Source organism: Monodelphis domestica, chromosome 1 (assembly GCF_027887165.1).
Source record: "Monodelphis domestica isolate mMonDom1 chromosome 1, mMonDom1.pri, whole genome shotgun sequence".
In the NCBI taxonomy this organism is placed as follows: Eukaryota; Metazoa; Chordata; class Mammalia; order Didelphimorphia; family Didelphidae; genus Monodelphis; species Monodelphis domestica.
In genome coordinates, this window is record NC_077227.1 from 187039504 (window position 1) to 187059364 (window position 19861).

A 19861-nucleotide genomic window follows, 5' to 3' on the forward strand; every position below is an offset into this window, starting at 1 on the left:
AACTATCTGAAAACAAGAAATATTTGCCATCAAGATCCAGGAGCCCAATTTTTTTAAGCTCTTTCTAGTGACAACTGGTTGAAATTAGCACAATGATGTGGGCTTGAATCACTAGAGAAACATCCCAAGACTATCCCATTGGATCCTCACAATAACCCTGGGAGGCAGCCAAGGGTCAATGTGGATGGAGTGCCTGCAGTCAGGAAGACTCGTCTTCTTAAATTCAATTCCCATCTTGGATATTAGCTATGTGACTTTGGACATGCCACCTAAGCATGTTTGCCTCAGTTTCTTCCCCCATAAAATGAGCTAAAGAAGGAAATGGCAAACCACTCCAGGATCTCTGCCAAGAACCTTCATTTTACAGATGAGGAAACCAAAGTAGAGCTTAAGTGACTTCCCCAGGATCACACACAGCTAGGAAGTGCTTGATGTGGGATTTGAACTCAGGTCTCCCTAACACTAGGACCAGTGCTCTATCCCTTTATCCACTGCCTCACATAGATGTAACAGTGCCGTGTCCCATAGCATGGGTGGCCTCTTTTGATGACATGACCAGTAAAGAAGACTGTTGTCCATACAGAAAATTAAAAGGAAAATCAAAGAAATACAGAGACAATTCCCTGGCCAAATAGTGCCTTGCCCTCCAGGAGCTTACATTCTATTGAGCAAATGAATGAGATTTGTTTGGGACTCTCGATCAAGAGTATGTTGCAGCCAGAGTGGCATGGTCAGAATTATGCTTCAGAATATTACAATGTCTGTCCGTCTCTCATAGTTCTTTCAAAAGGATTAAACATACAATCCACTTGAGTTTTCCCTCCCTGACATCTACTGACATCTCTTTAAAAAAAACTTTAAAAAATCTTTTTTTTTTTAATTTTCAGATTTGAATTTGCAACAGAAACATCTGAAACACTGAAGATTGAAAATGCCTTGCACTTTGGTCGAAATTATCTCTTCGTGAACTCAAAGACGTACTTCAATTTAGCAGCTGATGAAAAGGGCCTTTGGATCATCTATGCTTCTAGTTTGGACGGGTCCAGCATCTTCGTGGCCCAGCTCGAGGAAAGTACCTTCTCGGTCATCCAGCATATCAACACCACGTACCCCAAATCCAAAGCAGGCAATGCCTTTGTGGCCTGTGGCATCCTCTATGTCACAGACACCAAAGACACGAAGATAACCTTTGCTTTTGACTTGTTAAAGGGGAAACACATCAATGTGAGTTTTGACCTAAGAACTTCACAGTCTGTTCTTGCCATGTTAGCTTACAATTTGAGGGATCAGCATCTCTACACGTGGGAAGATGGCTATTTAATGCTATATCCTGTTCAGTTTTTGTCAGCCACAGGAAACAAATGATGGTTCTTTTCAGGATGGTCCAAGATCTCTCTTTGCTCTTTTGTCAATTTTAACCTCGATGTGGAATATTTCTGCCCCAACCTAAAGTATGTTACTTAGGATAGCTGGGTGAAGAGAAAATAATCCAGTGATATATACATGTATGTATATATAATAATCCAGTGATGTGTATATATAAGTACAGAATAAGAATTCAATAATTACTTGTCTATTGATTTCCCAAATAATTAGTTAATTTAGCTGTATATTTATGAACCTATGTTTCTATTTTATGTCTACATATAAATATACAGATCCATAGAAATTAAATGCAATGCTTTGTTGATTGGGAAATCAATAAGTAGTTATTAAATACTTAGTATGGACCAGAATATATAAACCATAGGGAGACAAGAAAAAAAGGGGAATAGTGCCTACCCTCAAGGAGTTTACCTTCTATCTAGCAAATGAATTAATCCCCTTTAAAACTTTATCCTTTAGTGGAAGAATATTGGACTAAGTAAGTCAAAAGACCAAGATTGTAGTCCTGGATCTGACTCTTAAGCATCTCTATGATCTTGGGCAGCTTCCTTCACATTCTGATACTGTTTTCTCATCTTATTCAGCAAGGGGGTTGGAGGAGGTGGTCTCTGTAGAGGGGCTCTTCCAGCTCAAACAGTCCATGATTCTCAGCTGCCTGGATGATGGTGGTACTGGGAACAACAAGGATTGCTCTCAGCTTTTCCACAAATCTGGCAAAATTACACATGAATTAATTGAAATGTATTTAAATTTTCACATGAATTAATGGAAATTGATTAAATTTTTACATGAATTAATGAAACCGGTTCCTTGAGTAATGGATTCTCAAGGACCTGGTTAGGAATTGTTATCTTTGGAAAGTCATCTTAACTCTTTCAGGCTGCTAAAGTCTATCTTGGAGCTGATTTCATATTCTATGTGGAATTTATGCAGGGAGGGGAGAAGCCAAATTAGTTGCCCATTTCTATTATGTTTAATTTACTCGCCTCCATAAATAGCAGAAACCCAAAAGAAATATTTGCCATAGGGGGCAGCTGGGTGGCTCAGTGGATTGAGAGCAAGGTCTAGAGATGGGAGGTCCTGGGTTCAAATGTGGCCTCAGACACTTCCCAGATGTGTGACCCTGGGCAAGTCACTTGACCCCCATTGCCTAGCCCTTACCACTCTTCTGCCTTGGAGCCAATACACAGTATTGATTCCAAGATGGAAGGTGAGGGTTTAAAAATAAATAAATAAATGAAAGAAATATTTGCCACTTGCTCAGTAGTCAATTCAGCAGATGTTTCTAATTTTCTGCCGATTTAGAAATCCTATAGATTTGTAGGAGCAACGCATTATAACCAAGGTCTTGGGGCATTCTAGTTCTGGGGCCACATCTATATAGGTCCATCTTCAGAGTTTCTGGGCTGAAAAATGGGGCTGAAATCTGGTTCAGTGTACACATGAAAGCACTTTGCACCTTTCAGAGGAAAGGTACTCTAAGTAGCCTGATTTATCAATCAGCCTAAGGAGGAATCCCTCTGAAGGTTTTGTGGTGTAATTTTTTACATGTGTTTTTTTGGAAGGAAGATAGGGGAAGTTGGAGGGAGGCAAGCAAGAGGAAAGGATAAGCAAATATTTGCCGTCCCCTAAAAGAGTAATCATTGGAGGTATTTTTCTCCCTTTTTCAACTTAGGAAGATAATAGTGCTGTCATACAGAGGTGAGGAGAAAAAAAAAAGAATTAGATTAAAGACCATCAGCATTTTCCTCTTCATCTGCTACTTAGACTTGCTCTAAATTCCCCAGATTTGCACGAGGATATATCCAAAATGGAGAGATAAAAAAAAAACAACAACCTTCAAATCCACATAATTTCTTTATTATTTCTTGCCATAGAGAAATTGAAAAATCATTTATTCCAAAATTCTGATGAGGCCTGAAGCTTTGAATAAATTGAAAGCTCTAGCATTTAGATTACTTAAGGCTAGCTATGTCACATTTCTTTACCTAGACTCAACATTCAAGCAACCAGTCCATTCAATGAAAAAGTAGTAGTGATATTGTGTTGATAGAACAATCCGCTGGATTGGCTGATTTTTCACTTTACAATCAATTGTGCTGATGTCATGTCTACACAGTTCAGTCATTCCTTGCAACAGCACATTGTATAACTTTGAACAATGCTGACCCATGTTAAAGGTCATTATATCTAGTATTTAAATCTTCATATCCTGGTCATTTTTTCTCTGCCTCATTTCCAGTAAATATTGGTGTTATTTTTAAGTATTTTGAGGGATTCCTTGCCGTTGAAATTCTTGTATGGATACATCAATTCTATATGTTAACAGAGTTATTTCTGTTTTAATATAGATCAAAAGAATGAGTTCAACAAACACAGATTCGGTTTAGGAAGAAACAAAGGCACTAGGTCTTATTTCTCAAACATGAATGATCTTCCAATCCAAAAAGCATTTATTAAAAACTTTCTATAGGTAAGGTACTGCCCTAGGTAAGGGAAATGAATGAAGAAAACCCATTCCTACTCTCAAGAGGTTGGTATTCTACTGGAGCAATAAAATAATTAAGCAAATAATATTGTTACATCATAATTTGAGGTAGAGGAAAGGAACACAAGGTAGCTTCCAGTAGAGGTGAAATGAACTGTCTTGAAAGAAGTAGGGATTGAAGATGGTGGAGAAAATATAAGGATCCATCTGGTTTCTACCTAATTACCTTCCAAAAAGCAGTGATAATGCCTCAAAATGAATTCCCAAACAGCATAACCCACAAAAAGACAAGGCAAAGTAATTTTCCAACCCAAAACAACTTAGAAGGCCAGGAAAAGAGTGCTAGTACACCACAGGAGAGGAGTGCAGTACACCAGGGTAGACTGAGGTGATAGGCATTGGCCGCAGCCAAAGCTCTAGAACCTTCAGCCACAGATCGTAACAGGGTCAGACAACTGCTCAGAAGGAGATTATAGGGACTCTGGTCCTGGCTCAGTGTAAGATTCTTGTCCCATAGCCCATACACAGAGCCAGGTCACAGTCCTAGGGCCCAGGCACAGGGTGAGAAGGAATGCCAAGATACAAAAGCACTTATAGTCACAGAAGAGCAAAACTGGCTCTTACAAAAATTCACTGAAGGAAAGAACTCCACTTTACAAAGTAGAATTAGCCAAATGGAAAAGGAAGTACAAAAGCTCACTCAAGAAAATTGTGCTTTGAAAATTAGAATTGGGCAAGCAGAAGATAATGACTCCATGAGGCATCAAGAAACAATCAAACCAGGGGCAGCTGGGTGGCTCATTGGATTGAGATCCAGGCCTAGAGACAGGAGGTTCTAGGTTCAAATATAGATTCAGACACTTCCTAGCTATGTGACCCTGGGCAAGTCACTTGACCTCCATTGCCTAGCCCTTACCACTTTTCTGCCTTGGAACCAATACAAAGTATTGATTCCAAGATGTTAGGTAAGGGTTTTAAAAGAAAAAGAAAGAAAGAATCAAACCAAGTTAAAAGAATGAAGAAAAAAAAATAGAACAAAATGTAAAATATCTCATAGGGAAAAACAAGTGACCTAAAAAATAAAGTCAGGAAGAGATAATTTAAGAATTATTAGACTACCTGAAAACCATGATAACAATAAAGACCTTATATCTTCTTTCAAGAAATTATCATGGAAAACTGTCCTGATAATCTAGAATGAAAGAATAAAATGGATATTTAAAGAATCCACCAATCGCCTCTCGAAAAAGATCTCCTGGGAGCATTCTAGTCAAATTCCACAACTCCCAGGTTGAGGAAAAAATATTACAAGCAGCCAAAGAGAAATAACTCAAATATCAAGAAGCCACAGTCAGGGTTACACAAGACTTAGCTTCTACATTAAAGGGCCTGAAATACAATATTCCAGAGATAAAGGAGTTAGGACTTCAACCAAGAATCATATATCCAGCAAAACTGAACATTATCCTTCAGAGGGGAAAAATGGATATTCAATGAAATAGAGGACTTGCAAACATTCCTGATGAAAAGAGCAGAACTAAATGGAAATTTTGACTCTGAAAGATAAGATTTGAGAGAATCATAAAAAGGTAAACAGGAAAGAGAAATCAAAAGACATTTAGTAAGGCTAAATTGTATACATCCCTTACATGGGGAAATAATTCTTGTAACATCAAAGGACTTTGTCATTATTAGAGTAGTTAGAAGAAATATACACAGACAGAGGGCAAGGGTGTGCATTGAGATGATGGGATGATATAAGAAATAAAATAAAATTAAGGCAGGAGAAAGAGGATTATATTGGGAGGTGGGGGAAGAGAAAAATTGAATAGGACAAATTATTGCACATAAATGAGACATGAAACAGCATTCACAGTGGAAGATTGGAGAGATGGGGAAACAAGCATGTGATTCTTACTTTCATCAGAATTGGCTCAGAGAGGGAAGTATATAAATAATCATTTGCGTATAGAAAGCTCTCTTACCCTACGGGAAAATAGGAGGGGGAGGGGATAAGGCAAAGGGAGTGGGGCTGATAGAAAAGAGGGCAAATTTGGGAAGGTGGAGGTCAAAAAGTAAATAGGGGGAAATAGGATGAAAAGCAATACACAGTAATCATAATGGTGCAAAATTTTACTTCTAAGACTCTCTAATAAAAGCCCTCATTTCTCATATGCATAGAGAAATGAGTTGACTATATATGTATCATTCCCAATTGATAAATGGTCAAAGGATATGAATTGGCAGTTCTCAAAGTAATTAAAGCTCTCTATAGTCATGTAAAAATGCTATAAATCACAGTTATTTAAATAAATACAAATTACAACAATTCTGAGGTACCACCCTAAACCAATTAGATTGGCTATTATGACAGAAAAAGAAAATGACAAAAATCGGAGGGGATATGGGAAAGCTGGGACACAAATGCATTGTTGGGGAAGTTGTGAACCGATTCAGTCATTCAGGAGAGCAATTTGGACCTGTATCTAAAAGGCTATAAAACAGTGCATACTCTTTAACCCAAAAAAACCATGACTAGGTTTGTATCCCAAAGAGATAAACAAAAAGGGGAAGGACTTATTTGTACAAAAAATATTTAAAGCAGCTCTTTTTAGGGAGACAAAATATTTTGAAATTATGGGGATTCCCATCAATTGGGGAAAAGCTGAGTAACTTAAAGTGTATCATTGTAATAGAATACTATTGTACTGTTAAGAAATGACAAGGAGGAGCTAAGAAAAAACTGGAAAGACTTACACAAATTGAAGCAGAACCCAAAGAACATTGTACAGTGATAGGAATACTTTATAATGAACAACTTATAAAGAACAGCCATTCTCAGCCATACAATGATCCAAAATTATCCCAAAGGACTTCTGAAAAAAAATGTCATATATTCCAGAGCAAAAAGAACTGAGTCTGAATCTAGATCAAAGTAAACTTTTTTCACTTTCTTAATTTTTTTTCTAGTTGAGTTTCCTTCCATAGATGAATTAATATGGGAAAATGTTTAAAATCTATTAGATTGCTTATCATCTCAAAGGGGAAGGGAGTTGGGGGGTTGGGAGCAAGAGAATTTGATACTTAATATTATTTTTTAAATGTTGGAAACTTTTTACAGGTTACTGGAGAAGAAATTAAATTAAAAAACAAAGAAAAAAGTAGTAGAGATTGATGAGAAATGAGTACAGTCTGAGCATGGAGAGAAAGAACATGTTCGGGAAACAGCAAATAGACCAATACTGTTCCCTTGATTATGAATAAAGGATCAGAATTCCTTTCTGCACAGCTCATCACTTTGAGACTAGAATTTTGTTGACTCAGAGTACTTATGATACCTTTTCAACCAGGGAGTCTGATCAGGGATAAAAAGTAAAGGTTGATCATTCCATAATCTGCTTGACTAAGAAAGTATGTTTTCACACATTAGAAAAGAGTGATTATATTTCTGTTTTCTTACATGGGCTATAAATCCTTGTGCTTCCTATTAAGATAAAAAAAAAGAAATCTACAACCTAATTTTGAAAATTCAAGAAAGAACTATTATAGTTTTCCCAAATGATTTAAATCAGGGGCTCCTGACCTTTTCTGTGGACCTCTCTGGCACCCAGTAAAATCTATGGAGCCCTTCTCAGAAGAATACTTTTCAATGCATTAAAAATACCTAATATTACAAGGAAAGCTGTTATATTGAAATGCAGCTATTAAAACATTATTATTTAATATATTTTATTTTTCCCAAATATATATAAAAACAATTTTAAGATTTGTTTTCTAAAATTTTGAGTTTCACATTCTTCCTCTATTCCCTTCCCCCTCCCTAAGCCAGTAAACAATAAAATATTTTTTAAAAACAAGTTCACAGAACTCAGTTTACGAACGTTTGGCTGAGAGACGCAATTAGCTTTAAGACACATCTGAGACTTAGTTTATTGGCACAACAGAACCAAGCAATTCCCCAGTACTATATTAATCTAAAGCAGATAATGTCACATTTAAAAAACAAATAAAACATTCCATCAATACCTAAAAATTATATCAGGTTCAATCTTCAAAAGGCACTTCTCTTTATATGAGAAAAGACTCCTACTCAAGACAGGTGGTTCAACTATCTACTTATCAACCAAGAGCCAGGTGGTTGTTGCTACAAAGAAGTCCTGGGCCCAGAAAGCTCATGGGAGAAAGTTTATATGTATATACATACATGCATGCATGCATACATACATACATACATATATATATATACACATACCAGGACCACCTGCAATCTTCTGACCTTCATACAAAATCTCTGGGGAGGGGAGAGTCCAGGAAATAAGACTACAAGAGAGACACAATGATTCTTAGAAGAGTTAGTTGTCATTTTCCTATCATTTCCTGGGGTAACTTCTCCAAGCTAGTTTGGCTTTGTCTCTGTGATGACAAAGCATCTCAGTGAAAAGTGATTGATGGCATTTCTCACTTCTCAGCCAGATGTCTCACTTCTGTGTATCATACAAAGCCATAGACCTCCATTTGTGATCAACGATTATGCATAACAAAATGAGTAATGGTGAATGGCTTGTTTGGGCTGTATTTCATGTTAGCATTAACCAAATTATTTAATAAAATGCTGATGGATGGGCACAGCCTTATTTTAAAATTCATTGTTTTTGCCTTTTGACCTTTTAACCCATTACTTTTAGAAGATGCTTATACCCTACCAGTGTTTTAGGTATAGTTTAACTTCGTTGTTCTTCATAAGATCCTAGATTTTGCTCTGGAAGAGATCTTAAAGACCATTCCAGTCCAGTCCTTTATTTTACAGATGACGCATCTGAGGCCCAGAAAGGTGAACCATTGCCAGGTTTATACAACAACAATAGTAATTTCCTGGGGTGGAATTTGAACCCAAGTCTTTCTGACTCCATGTCCTATCCATAACCCTACAGTGATTCCAAAGGAGTTCATGAAAATGGCTGGATCCCTTCCAAAAAGTGAAAAAACTTTGTTACTGAAAGTGTGTGTCCTATGGCCCCAAAGAACAAAAAACTGAAGAGAACTGTGTCTATACAGAATAAGATAAAGGGGAAAGCTAGGAATCATCAGTGGAGACAGATACCCTTTTAATTGTCATATTATTCTATCTATTCTAATGATAGTTTGAACTAAAGCAATGGCCAGTTGTTACCTAATTGATCAATTTCATTGGGATGATAAAATCAAAGACTTGGAAGAAGCCCTCATTTTAGAGATGAGGAAACTGAGGCCAAGAGATAATATGACTTGCCTAAGGCAATAGATATTATTAGGTAGCCAAGAGTTAATTGGATCATGAGATAATAGAAACAACTATTATCCTCACCACAAAAAACTCCCTCAGCCTGTCCAAGAAACTTTAAGGGGACAAGGAGGTTGAAGGAATAAAATAAAGAAAATGGTACCATTGAAATGCTACCTTGATCTACTATGTGTCTCCTCATTATCCCACCTTACAAACTCCTTACTAAGTCACAGTCAAGTTCGACTAGTGTCATTTGTAATTATAATATTTTAAAATATCAAATAAAAAGTGTTAAAGAAAACAAACAGATGGAATGAATGATGCTTTAGTTCAGTTTAACCATTCCCACATTACTCATCCCTCTATTTATTTTAAGAAAATCTACTATTACCACAAAGAAAAAACAATTCTTCCTCCGGGACAGGAAAAATTTAATGATGGGCAGGTGTATCAAATTTTAAAATGACAGCATTGGTTTCCAAAAATCAATTGGCCTCTATTCAACTTGGTGTAGTAGCCTACTTGTTCTTGAATTGTGACCTTAGTTTATGAATTCTGAATCACAGAACTGAAAAAAATTAGTCCAATTTAATTTTATAGATAAGTAAACTGAAGTCCAAGTCCAAGGGCAGAGTCAGTGACAAAAGCTAGAACTAGAATTCAAGTCTCCCAACTTGCAGCTTCCATCCACAAGAACACCTCACTTCACATAAGTTTCTCCTTTGACCTCCAATATCCTCCAGGTGCATTCTCATAAACAGGAACTCTTCCCTTGAGAAGAGAGCAAAAAGGAAATTGCAGTGAAATTAAGAAGTCTTACTCCAAGTAACTAGTACTAATTAGCAGGCAGGGAGATTTAGGAGACAAATTCTGAACTCTGAAGTCCACTTCTCACCTAAGGCAACATGCATTAGGCAATTTGCAATCCTGTTTATTATCCCTTTGGCATAAATTCAGTTCAATCAATGAAGATTTTTAAATTGAACCAATATGAATCAAAAATATGTCATTTAGAAATCTGTAGCTTCTTTAACAGAAAGAGCTCACTAATGATATTAAAAAGATAAATGAATTGATTTATATAGGTTCCTCTTTCTTGACTACTTTTAAAATGTTTTACAGAGATCATCCTATTGTAATAAACACCTTTAAAGAATCATTCTGCATAAATATGTTCAAAACTCTGTGGATTTCCTAAAAAGAAAGTTCTTTGGATCCAGTTACAATAAATTCTATAAATAACCCTGTACCGTAAGATCTGATTAACTCATCTATTGGGCCCTAAAACTCCTTATAATCACCTTATCCATAATTATATTCCCTATATAATCTAGCATAGGGCATTACTCATGGTAGGAACAACATAAATATTTATTGAATCAATATTTAATACTATATTCATAAATATTACATTAAAGAAAATATTAATAATATACTCCATGACATATACAGCAAAAAGCAATAATTATCCTTTAAATCCTTTATATTCTTTCTACCCAAACATCCAAACCTCCCAGGGTTGTAAATATTTAACAACTAGCTCTCCAGGGGATAATAGTCTTTCATAGTACATCTTTAAGTTTAATCTGCATTATTGACATTTTCTCTATTATTTTTCTAAGTCTACACAATCAACAAAAACGATAAATCTGGTTTAATTTGTCCCAGATGTAAATGCTTATACCAAAACCTACAACACATCCCTGCTACCACCTAAGTAAAACAACCATTTACCAGCTCATAGAAAAACATCATCTCCCTCACTAGACTAGGACTGTGTTGGCGAACCTATGGCATGTGTGCTAGAGCATGCCCGAGGGAGCTGCTCCCTTCCCTCTTCATGCATGCCTAAGGACATTTCTCCCATCACCTGCCCCTCCACCCAGCAGTCCAAAGCTTCCTCCCTCCTCTTTCTGGGGTAAGGCAGGAGGCTCACATACAGCATGAGGGTGTATTTTAGGCACTAGGTCTCTTAAAATTTCACCACCACTGCACTAGAGCTCCTTGAGAGAGGGGAATATCTTTTCCCCCCATTTCTTTGTGTCTCTAGCATTTAGCTGAGAAGATATTTAATGAATGCTTTTCAAATGATTTACCATCGAAAGATTCAAGACTGAAAAGGAGGAGGTGGGAGTGGCTTATACTTCCCTTTTTGATCTGCTGGATTCAGAACACTTCTTAGTGATCCAGCTCATCAAAGCTGCTCCATCTCTTGGGTCCTATTGACTGGGAATTAGTAGCAATACATTCATTTTTAAATTTTTACAGATATCTTTTATCTTTATTATGCACTCATTCATTTCTGCCTACATCCCTCCCTCACCCTCATAACAAATAATAATGTTCAGTAAAACTAAGCACACCCCATTGAGAGTCTGAAAGTAAATGCAATGTTACATACTTAAGTCTCCCACCTCTGCAAAGGAAAGGAGGTGCATTTTCTCATCTCTTCTCAGGGGCCAAGATTAGTTATTATAATTATACATTCATTTTTCCCATCCATTTCATTTTCATAGTCATTGTGCATATAGGATTTTGTTGTTGTTGTTGTTAATTCACTATGTGTCTGACTGCACATGTATAACCTATATCAAATTACTTGCCATTTCCAAGAGGGATTAAAGGAGGGAGAGAATTTGGAACTCATTTTATTTTTAAAAAATTAATGTTAAAAATTGTTTTTCATGTAATTGGGGAAAATGTTAAATTTAAAATGAAAAAACTTACTTTAATAGTTCACCATGTATCAATTCATGCTTTTCTTCTTTGAATTCTTTATAATCCTTGTTTTTCGTGATGCAATACCTCATTTATGTATCAGAATTTGTTTAGCCATTCATCCATAAGTATCTAATTTGTTTCTAGTACTTTGCACCATAAAAAGTATTACTATTAAGACTTTGGTCTTAATAAATAATAAACCCTGGACTTGTGATTTCATTTTTTAGCAAACTCCCAAATAAAGAAATACCTTTCTTCACAACTTATAGTCCAAATGAGTTGCCTGGAGCACTGAGAGAATAAGTGATTTTATAAGGTCAGCACAGCTAGCATATTTCAGAGTAGATGTTGAGCCCAAGCCTTGCTGGCTTAGGGGCCAAATCTCTTTTGACTGTACCTTATTGCCTCTCTGGTGTCTATGAAGCCTTCTTGCTATCTTTGACTTCCTTGGGGCATATGCCTAGCAGGGAGATCTCTGTGTCAAAGGGCATAGACATTTTAACTCCTTAATTCCACAATGATTTCTACAATGATTGGATCAATTCCAAAATCCCTCCAACATTCACCATTCTCATCTTTTGTCATCATTGTCTATTTACTGGGTGTGAGATGAAATATAAGAGTTGTTTTGGTTTGCATTTCTCCCATGGCTAATCATCCAAAATGCTGTTTTATGTGGTTATTCCTCATTTACAATATTTTTGAGAACTGTTTCTTCATTCTTTGACCACTTATCTATTGGGAAATAGCTCTTGGTCTTATCTATTTATTAGTTCCCTGAATATCTTAGATATTAAATCCTTATCAGAAATAAAGTGTCCCCCTTGGTATTAATTTTAATAAAATTTTTGCATAACAGTTTGGTGTTCCTTCCTTGATTCCCCAAATTCATAGGTGTAAATTCAAGAGGACGCCGGATACAGTAACAAATATTACATAGTGATCAACCATAAATTAGGACTAAATTATCAGTAAAACAAGGTCCCAAGATAACCCTATGGGACTCGTGATTAAAAATGCTATTCAAAGAATTCTATGTACATCTAGAGAAAGAAGTGTGGGAACAGAAACGCAGAAGGAAAACGTAGGATTGATCAAGTAATTCAATGGGGATGTGATTAGGATTTGATGTTAAAGAATCACTCTACTGCAAATATGCATAACATGGAAATAGGTTTTGAACAATGATACAGGTTTAACCCAGTGAAACTGCTTGTCAGCTCAGGGAAGGGGAAGGAAAAGCTGGGGGGGAGGGGAGAGGTCATGAATCATGTAACCATGGAAAAATATTCTAAATTTTTTAAATGTTTTAAAATAAATAAAATAAAAAATTCTATCCACAGCCAAAGAATAAACCATTGGAATCTGATTAGAGATCAAAGCATGCCACTTTTACTTTATTTCCTCCATGAGTTTTTTGTGGTATGTATGACATGTGGCTTCTGTCATGGCATGGGGAATGTGGAAATACATATTTCATGAAAACACGGATATAACCTATAACAGACCTTTGAGGGTGGGGGAAGGAAAGAAGAGAATTTGAATTACAAAATATCAGAAAATAATTGTTAAAAATTTTTTTCTACAATTGAAAAAAAGTTTTTAAATCTACCATACAAAAAAAAAATGAATAAATAAAACCCAATACTGGGAAAACTGGAAAGCTGTTTAGTTGAAAATAGATATATTTCTAGAGGGTAGCTAGGCGGCTCAGTGGATTAGGTGCCAGTCCCACAGAAGGGGGAGTCCTGAGTTCAAATTTGGTTTCAGATACTTCTTTGCTCTATAACCCTGGCCAAGTCACTTAACCCTAATTGCCTAGCTCTTACTGTTCTCCTGCCTTGGAACCAAAACACAGTATTGAGTCTAACATGGGAGGTAAAGGCTTTAAAAAAAAAAAGAAAACAGATTTCTACCAGAATCTTGGACCTAATAAGCACCTAACAGATAAGTCAACTTAAATATAAGAACTTACATAATTTTTTTTTTAATAGAGGAAAATGGAAGGAAGTTCCTTTTGGATCTATACTTGGGAGAGTTCTTAACAGAACAAGAGGTAAAGATGATCAAGGTCTCAGCCTTGAGGCCAGGAAGGCTTGTGTTTGAATTCTGCCTCTGACAAATGCTGGCTATACAAACTTTGGAAAGTCTCTTAATTTCTCAGTTATCTAGACCAATGGTGTCAAACTAAAAAAAAAAATGGGGGTCATACACTAGCCATACATAAGAATCACCATAAGCATATTTTTATTTAGAAAATCACAATGTTTAATTACATTTTTATTTAGTTAAATATTTCTCAATTACATTTCATTCTGATTTGGGTCATGCCATCATCTCTAAAACATTAAGTTGCAGAAGGTGCCATTCTTTATTAGTAAAAGCAATTTCTTAAACTAATAAAATTATAAATCCAGTCCCTATCCCTATTCTAAAATGAAAAAACTTTTATAGGAATAAAACTAGTGTCTTTAGAGTAAGATAAATTTCTGGTTGGGCAACTTTTTGTTTTATCAAATCAAATATCCCTGATAAAAATTCAAAATCCAAAATATACAGGGAATTGCCAAAAACATATAAGGACAGAGCCATTCCCCAGTAAATAGGTAACTGATTGAAGGATAAGAGTAATTTCCAAAAGAAGAAGTCAAAACTACCTCCAAGCATATGAAAAAATGTTCAAATCAGTGATGAGAACAAAATTTTTCAAATTTGGCATGGGATAAAAGTTGGAAATAGTCAATGCTAGAATGGCTATAGGAAAATAGGCTTACCAATGCAATGCTGATAAAATGATTAATTAGTCCAACCATTCTAGTTGATTTGAAATTTTGAAAGAAAAGTCATTGTTCATTTTTTTCTTAACTAGCATTAACATTAACATTAGTAAACATATATACAAATGTGACCAAAGAAGAAAAGAACTACTAAAATTTTTGTAGCAGTATTATTTCTGGTAGCAAAAAACCTGAAAGTAGGTGTTCATCAATTGGACCATATCTAAAAAAACTTTAGTATATAAACAAAATGGGCTGTTATCGCACTATAAGAAGCAATGAATGAGTTATTCAGAAAAACAAGAGAATTTATATGAACTGATGAAGAGCAAAGTAATCAGAATCAGGAAAACAATGAGAATTGGGTAATTGGGGCGGGGAATCACCTCAATTTATGGTATACAAGTAAATTACTAGATCTGGAGTCAGAGGAACTGGGTTCAAATCCCACCTCTGATGCTTACTGCTTACATCATCCTAGGTGAATCATAACCATGGGCCTTGTTTTTTTATCTGTAAAATAAGGGAGATGGAGGTCTTCTGGAGGTAGAGTCAAAATGGTGGGGTAGAAACATTTAGCTGAGCTCTCCCAACATTTCCCCTTCAAATGACTTTAAAATAATACCTTAAATCAAATTCTACAGTGGCAAAGACAACAAAAAGTCAGAGTAAGACATTCTTCCAAGCCAAGGCAATATAAGAAGTTGGAAAGGGAGATCTGTGTCACAGAAGGATGAGTTTGACACAGAACCCATATGGCTAAAACACCAGATGAGAGACAAAATGGTGGAGACAGAAACAGCAGTAGCTTCAGGAGCTTAAGTCAGAGATGGTAAGGGACATAAAAACTGATGAAAAAGAGATTTTATAGGGTACCCATATGCAAGCATTGGATGGAGGACCAAGATGCTATTTGGCAATTCCATTGCCAATACTCATTTCAGGGTCACAATTCAAGGGCAGATAAGTGCACATTTGGTCAAAAAAGAGTAGAAGCCCTGGGAGGAAGTTATCACTTCCTGTCTTGAGGAGAAGGGGGCTGAGAAGCAATACTGATTGCAATCCCAAGGAATCAGAGGCCCTTCCTAGATAAGGATGGAAGTGCAGACCAAGATAGCAGTGACCACACCTCTCTCCAAATCACACAACCTTGGAAGCACCAAGAATTCCCAAACCCCAGAACTAACTGAAAACAGTAGTAAAGGAAAAAAAAGTAGGAAGAAAAAGCCTGAAACCTTCCCTCACCCTACCATGCTTGGAATAGAGCATGAAGTTTACAATCAAGAAAAAAGATAGAAAAGATAAGCAACAAATAAACAAAAAGAAGCTGAAGATAAAAAGCTACTATAGTAACATGGAAGATCAAGACACAAACTGAGAAGAAGAAAATTAAGTCAAAACAGCTACAAGTTAAGCCTCAAATGAAAACTGTAAATTGGACAGAATTCCCGGAAGAACTGAAAAAAAAAATGAGTTTCAAAATGGAATATAAGTAGTAGAGGAAGAATAAGAAATGAAATCGAAGGATCAAAATTATGAAAACACAATTAAGAGCTTGGTAAGAGAGAGACCCCAAAATATAACACCTTCTAAAACAATTGACCAAATAGGAAAAAAAAAGGGTACAAAACTTCACTCATAAAAAGAACTTCTTAAAAAAGCAGAATTGGCTAAATGGGGGGAGGGAGGAAAGAGGCACAAAAGCTCACTGAAGAAAATAAAAATTAGGGTTAGGCAAGTGGAAATTAATGACTCGAGACAAAATCTTTAAATGGAAAAAAAAGAAGAAAATGTGAAATCTCACAGAAAAATAACTGACATACAAAATAGACTGAGGAGAGAAAAATGAAGAATTATTGGATCCCTGAATGTCATGATCAAAGAAAGAGCCTAGATATCCTATTTCAAGGAATTATAAAGGATAATTGCCTTCATATCCTAGAAGGGGGGGGTGCTAAAAAAAAGACTTCACCAATTATCATCTGAAAAATTCAAAAACGAAAATTCCCAAAAATATTATTCATAGCTAAATTTCTGAGTTTGAAAGTAAAAGAGAAACTTTAAGCAGGAAGATAGAAACCATTCAAGTACTATGGAGCAATAGTCAGAATCACACAAGATTTAGTGGCTTCCATGTTAAAGGAGAAGAGTGCCTGAAATATGATATTCAGGAGATAAAAGAGCTGGGATTACAATTAAGAACAACCTACCCTGTAAAACTTAGTATAATCTTTCAAAGGAAAATTTCTTATTTAATAGAGGATTTTCAGGCATTCTTCATGAAAAGACCAGAGCTAAATAGAAAATATGATGTTCAAATAGAAGACTCAAGAGAAGTATAAAAAAGATAAAGCTAAAAGAGGAATCTGAAGGAACTCAATAAAGTTAAATTACATAGATTTCTATGTGGGAAGATGATACATGTGCCTTCTAAGAACTTTATCATTACTAGAGCAGTTAAAAGGATCCTACATAGAATATGATTCTTGTAACCAAAGAATAATGTTCTAAATTGACAAAATTAAATTAAAATTAAAAAAAAAAAGGATCCTACATAGAAAGGTATAAGTGAGTCAATTATATTGGGATGCAAAAAAAAAAAAGGTGAAAAAGAAGGATGCCCTAGGCCTAGGTAGAAGTGGGGAGAGGAAGACAGGGGAACATGACCTCACATAACAGAGGCACACAAATACTGGGGGGAAAGGGAGCTGGGCAATGCTTCAACTTCATACTTCTAAATTGGATCAAAAAGTCACAAGCACACACACACACACACAATTGGTAATAGAAATCTACCTTATCCAACAAGGAAATAGGAAGGAAAAGGGATTGGGGGGGGGGGGCACAAGTGATAAAAAGGGTAGATAAAAGAAGGCAGTGGTCAGAAGCAAGAGACTTTGGAGAAGTAACAGGATAAAAAGACATAGAGGAGGATAAACAGAAGAAAATAAGATGGAAGGAAATGCACATTTAGTAATCATAACTGTGAATGCCTAGTATTTTATTTAAAATTTTTGTATCAATATTTATTATGGAGATTGGTCTGTGGTTCTTTCTCTGTTTCTGCTAGCAAGGAGATTACAGTTATATATGACAAGGATCTTTCATGATGACCACGTAGGTTTTATATGAGGAATCCAGGGCTGGTTCAGTATTAGGAAAATTATTAGAATAATAGACCATAATAGACCGTATTAATGACAAAACTCAGAAATCATATGATTATCTCAATAGAAGCAAAAAAAGCTTTTGACAACACAGGTTCCTATTAAAAAACAATAGAGCATAGGAATAAATGCAACTTTCCCTAAAATAAGGAATACCTATCTAAAACCATCAGCATGCTTTATCTGTAATGGGGACAAGCTAGAAGTCTTTAAGATCAGGAGTGAAGCGAGGATGCCCATTATCGGACTTCTCCATTAGTGGCAATGCAGTGATCCTTAACAACTTGGAGGAATCTACAAGAAAAAACATTACCCACATTCAGAGGAAAAACTATGGGAGTAGAAACACAGAAGAAAAACAACTACTTGAATACATGGATCAAGGGGATATGATTGCAGATGTAGACTCTAAATGAACATCCTAATGCAAACATCAACAACATGGAAATAGGTTCTGATCAAGGACACATGTAGTATCCAATGAAATTGCACCTCGGCTGCGGGAAGGGTGGGGTTAGGGGACGGAGGGAAATAATGTGATTCTTGTAACCAAGGAATAACGTTCTAAATTGACTAAATAAATTAATTCAAAAAAAGGATGCCCATTATCACTACTATTATTCAATATTATACTAGAAATGCTAGCTTTAACAATGAGAGGAAAAAAGATGTCAAATTATAATAGGCAATGAAGAAACAAAATTATCACTCTTCGCAAATGACATGAGGGTATACTTAAGAGAATCCTATAGAAACAACTAAAAATTAATTAGAATAATTAATAATTTTAGCAAAGTTGCAGGATATAAAATAAACCCCCATTAATTCATCAGCATTTCTATATATTACCAACAAAGTCCAACAGTAAGAGATAGAAAAAGAAATTTTATTTAAATTAACAGTAGAATTAATATAAATTATTTGGGAGTCTACGTGCCAAAACAAACCCAGGAACTGTAATGAACTTAATCACAAAACATTTTTCACACAAATTAAGTCAGATCTAAACAACTGGAAAAATATTTATTGCTCATGGGTAGGCCAAGCAAATATAATAAAAATGACAAATTTACCTAAACCACTTAATTTAGCCAATTAAATTGTCCAAAAATTATTTTATAGAACTAGAAAAAATAATAGCAAAATTCATCTGGAAGAACAAAAGGTCAAGAATATCAAGGAAATCAATGGAAAAAATGTGAAGAAAGATAGCCTAGGAATACCAGATCACAAACCATACTACAAAGCAGTAATCATCAAAATACTCTGCTATTGGCTGAGAAATAAGAGTGGTAAGTCAGTGGAATAGATTAGGTTCACAAAAACCTAGAAATAAACGACCATAAGTTATTTGTAGTTTGATAAATCAAAAGATCCCACCGCTTGGGACAAGAATTCACTGTCTGACAAAAACTGTTAGGAAAACTGGAAAATTGTATGACAGAGAAAGCAATTAGACCAACATTTCACAATACCAAGTTAATATCAACATGGGTACATGAGCTAAACATAATGGGTGATACCATAAACAAATCAGAAGAGCATAAAATAGTCTGCCTATCAGATCCATGTATAAGGGAAGAATTTAGGACCAAACAGGAGGTAGAGAACATTATAAAGTATAAAGCGGATAATTTTGATATAAATTAAAAAGGTTTTTTCAAACAAAGCAAATATATCCAAAATTAGAAGGAAAGCAGAAATCTGGGGGGGGGGGGTGGATTTGCAGCAAGTTTCTTTGATAAAGGACTAAGTTCTCAAACATATAGAGAACTAAGTCGAATTTATAAAAAATAAGTCATTCTCCAATTGATGAATGGCTAAAGGTCAGTTTTCAAATGAAGAAATCAAAGCCATTTATATAGTCATAAGAAAAAGTACTCTAAATCACTCATGATTAGAGAAATGCAAATTAAAGCAACTCTGAAGTATGACCTTACACCTATCAGATTGATTAATATAAATGGAAAAAAATAACAAAAAATATTAGAGGGGATGCAGGAAAATTGATTCATTAATATACTATCAGTGGAGTTATGATCTGATTCAACCATTCTGA

The 19861-nt window shown here is 35.4% G+C and overlaps 1 protein-coding gene across 1 annotated transcript in view; it reads left to right on the forward strand.

Moving 5' to 3' along the window:
- GLDN (gliomedin) overlaps positions 1 to 7381 on the forward strand; it is a 97989-nt gene extending 90608 nt beyond the window's left edge. Inside the window, exon 10 of the mRNA XM_001380569.4 lies at positions 888 to 7381. Within this exon, the coding sequence (XP_001380606.2) occupies positions 888 to 1365 (478 nt within the window). The 3' untranslated portion in view covers positions 1366 to 7381. The remainder of the gene's footprint in view (positions 1 to 887) is intronic.
- Positions 7382 to 19861: the final 12480 nt, after the last annotated feature.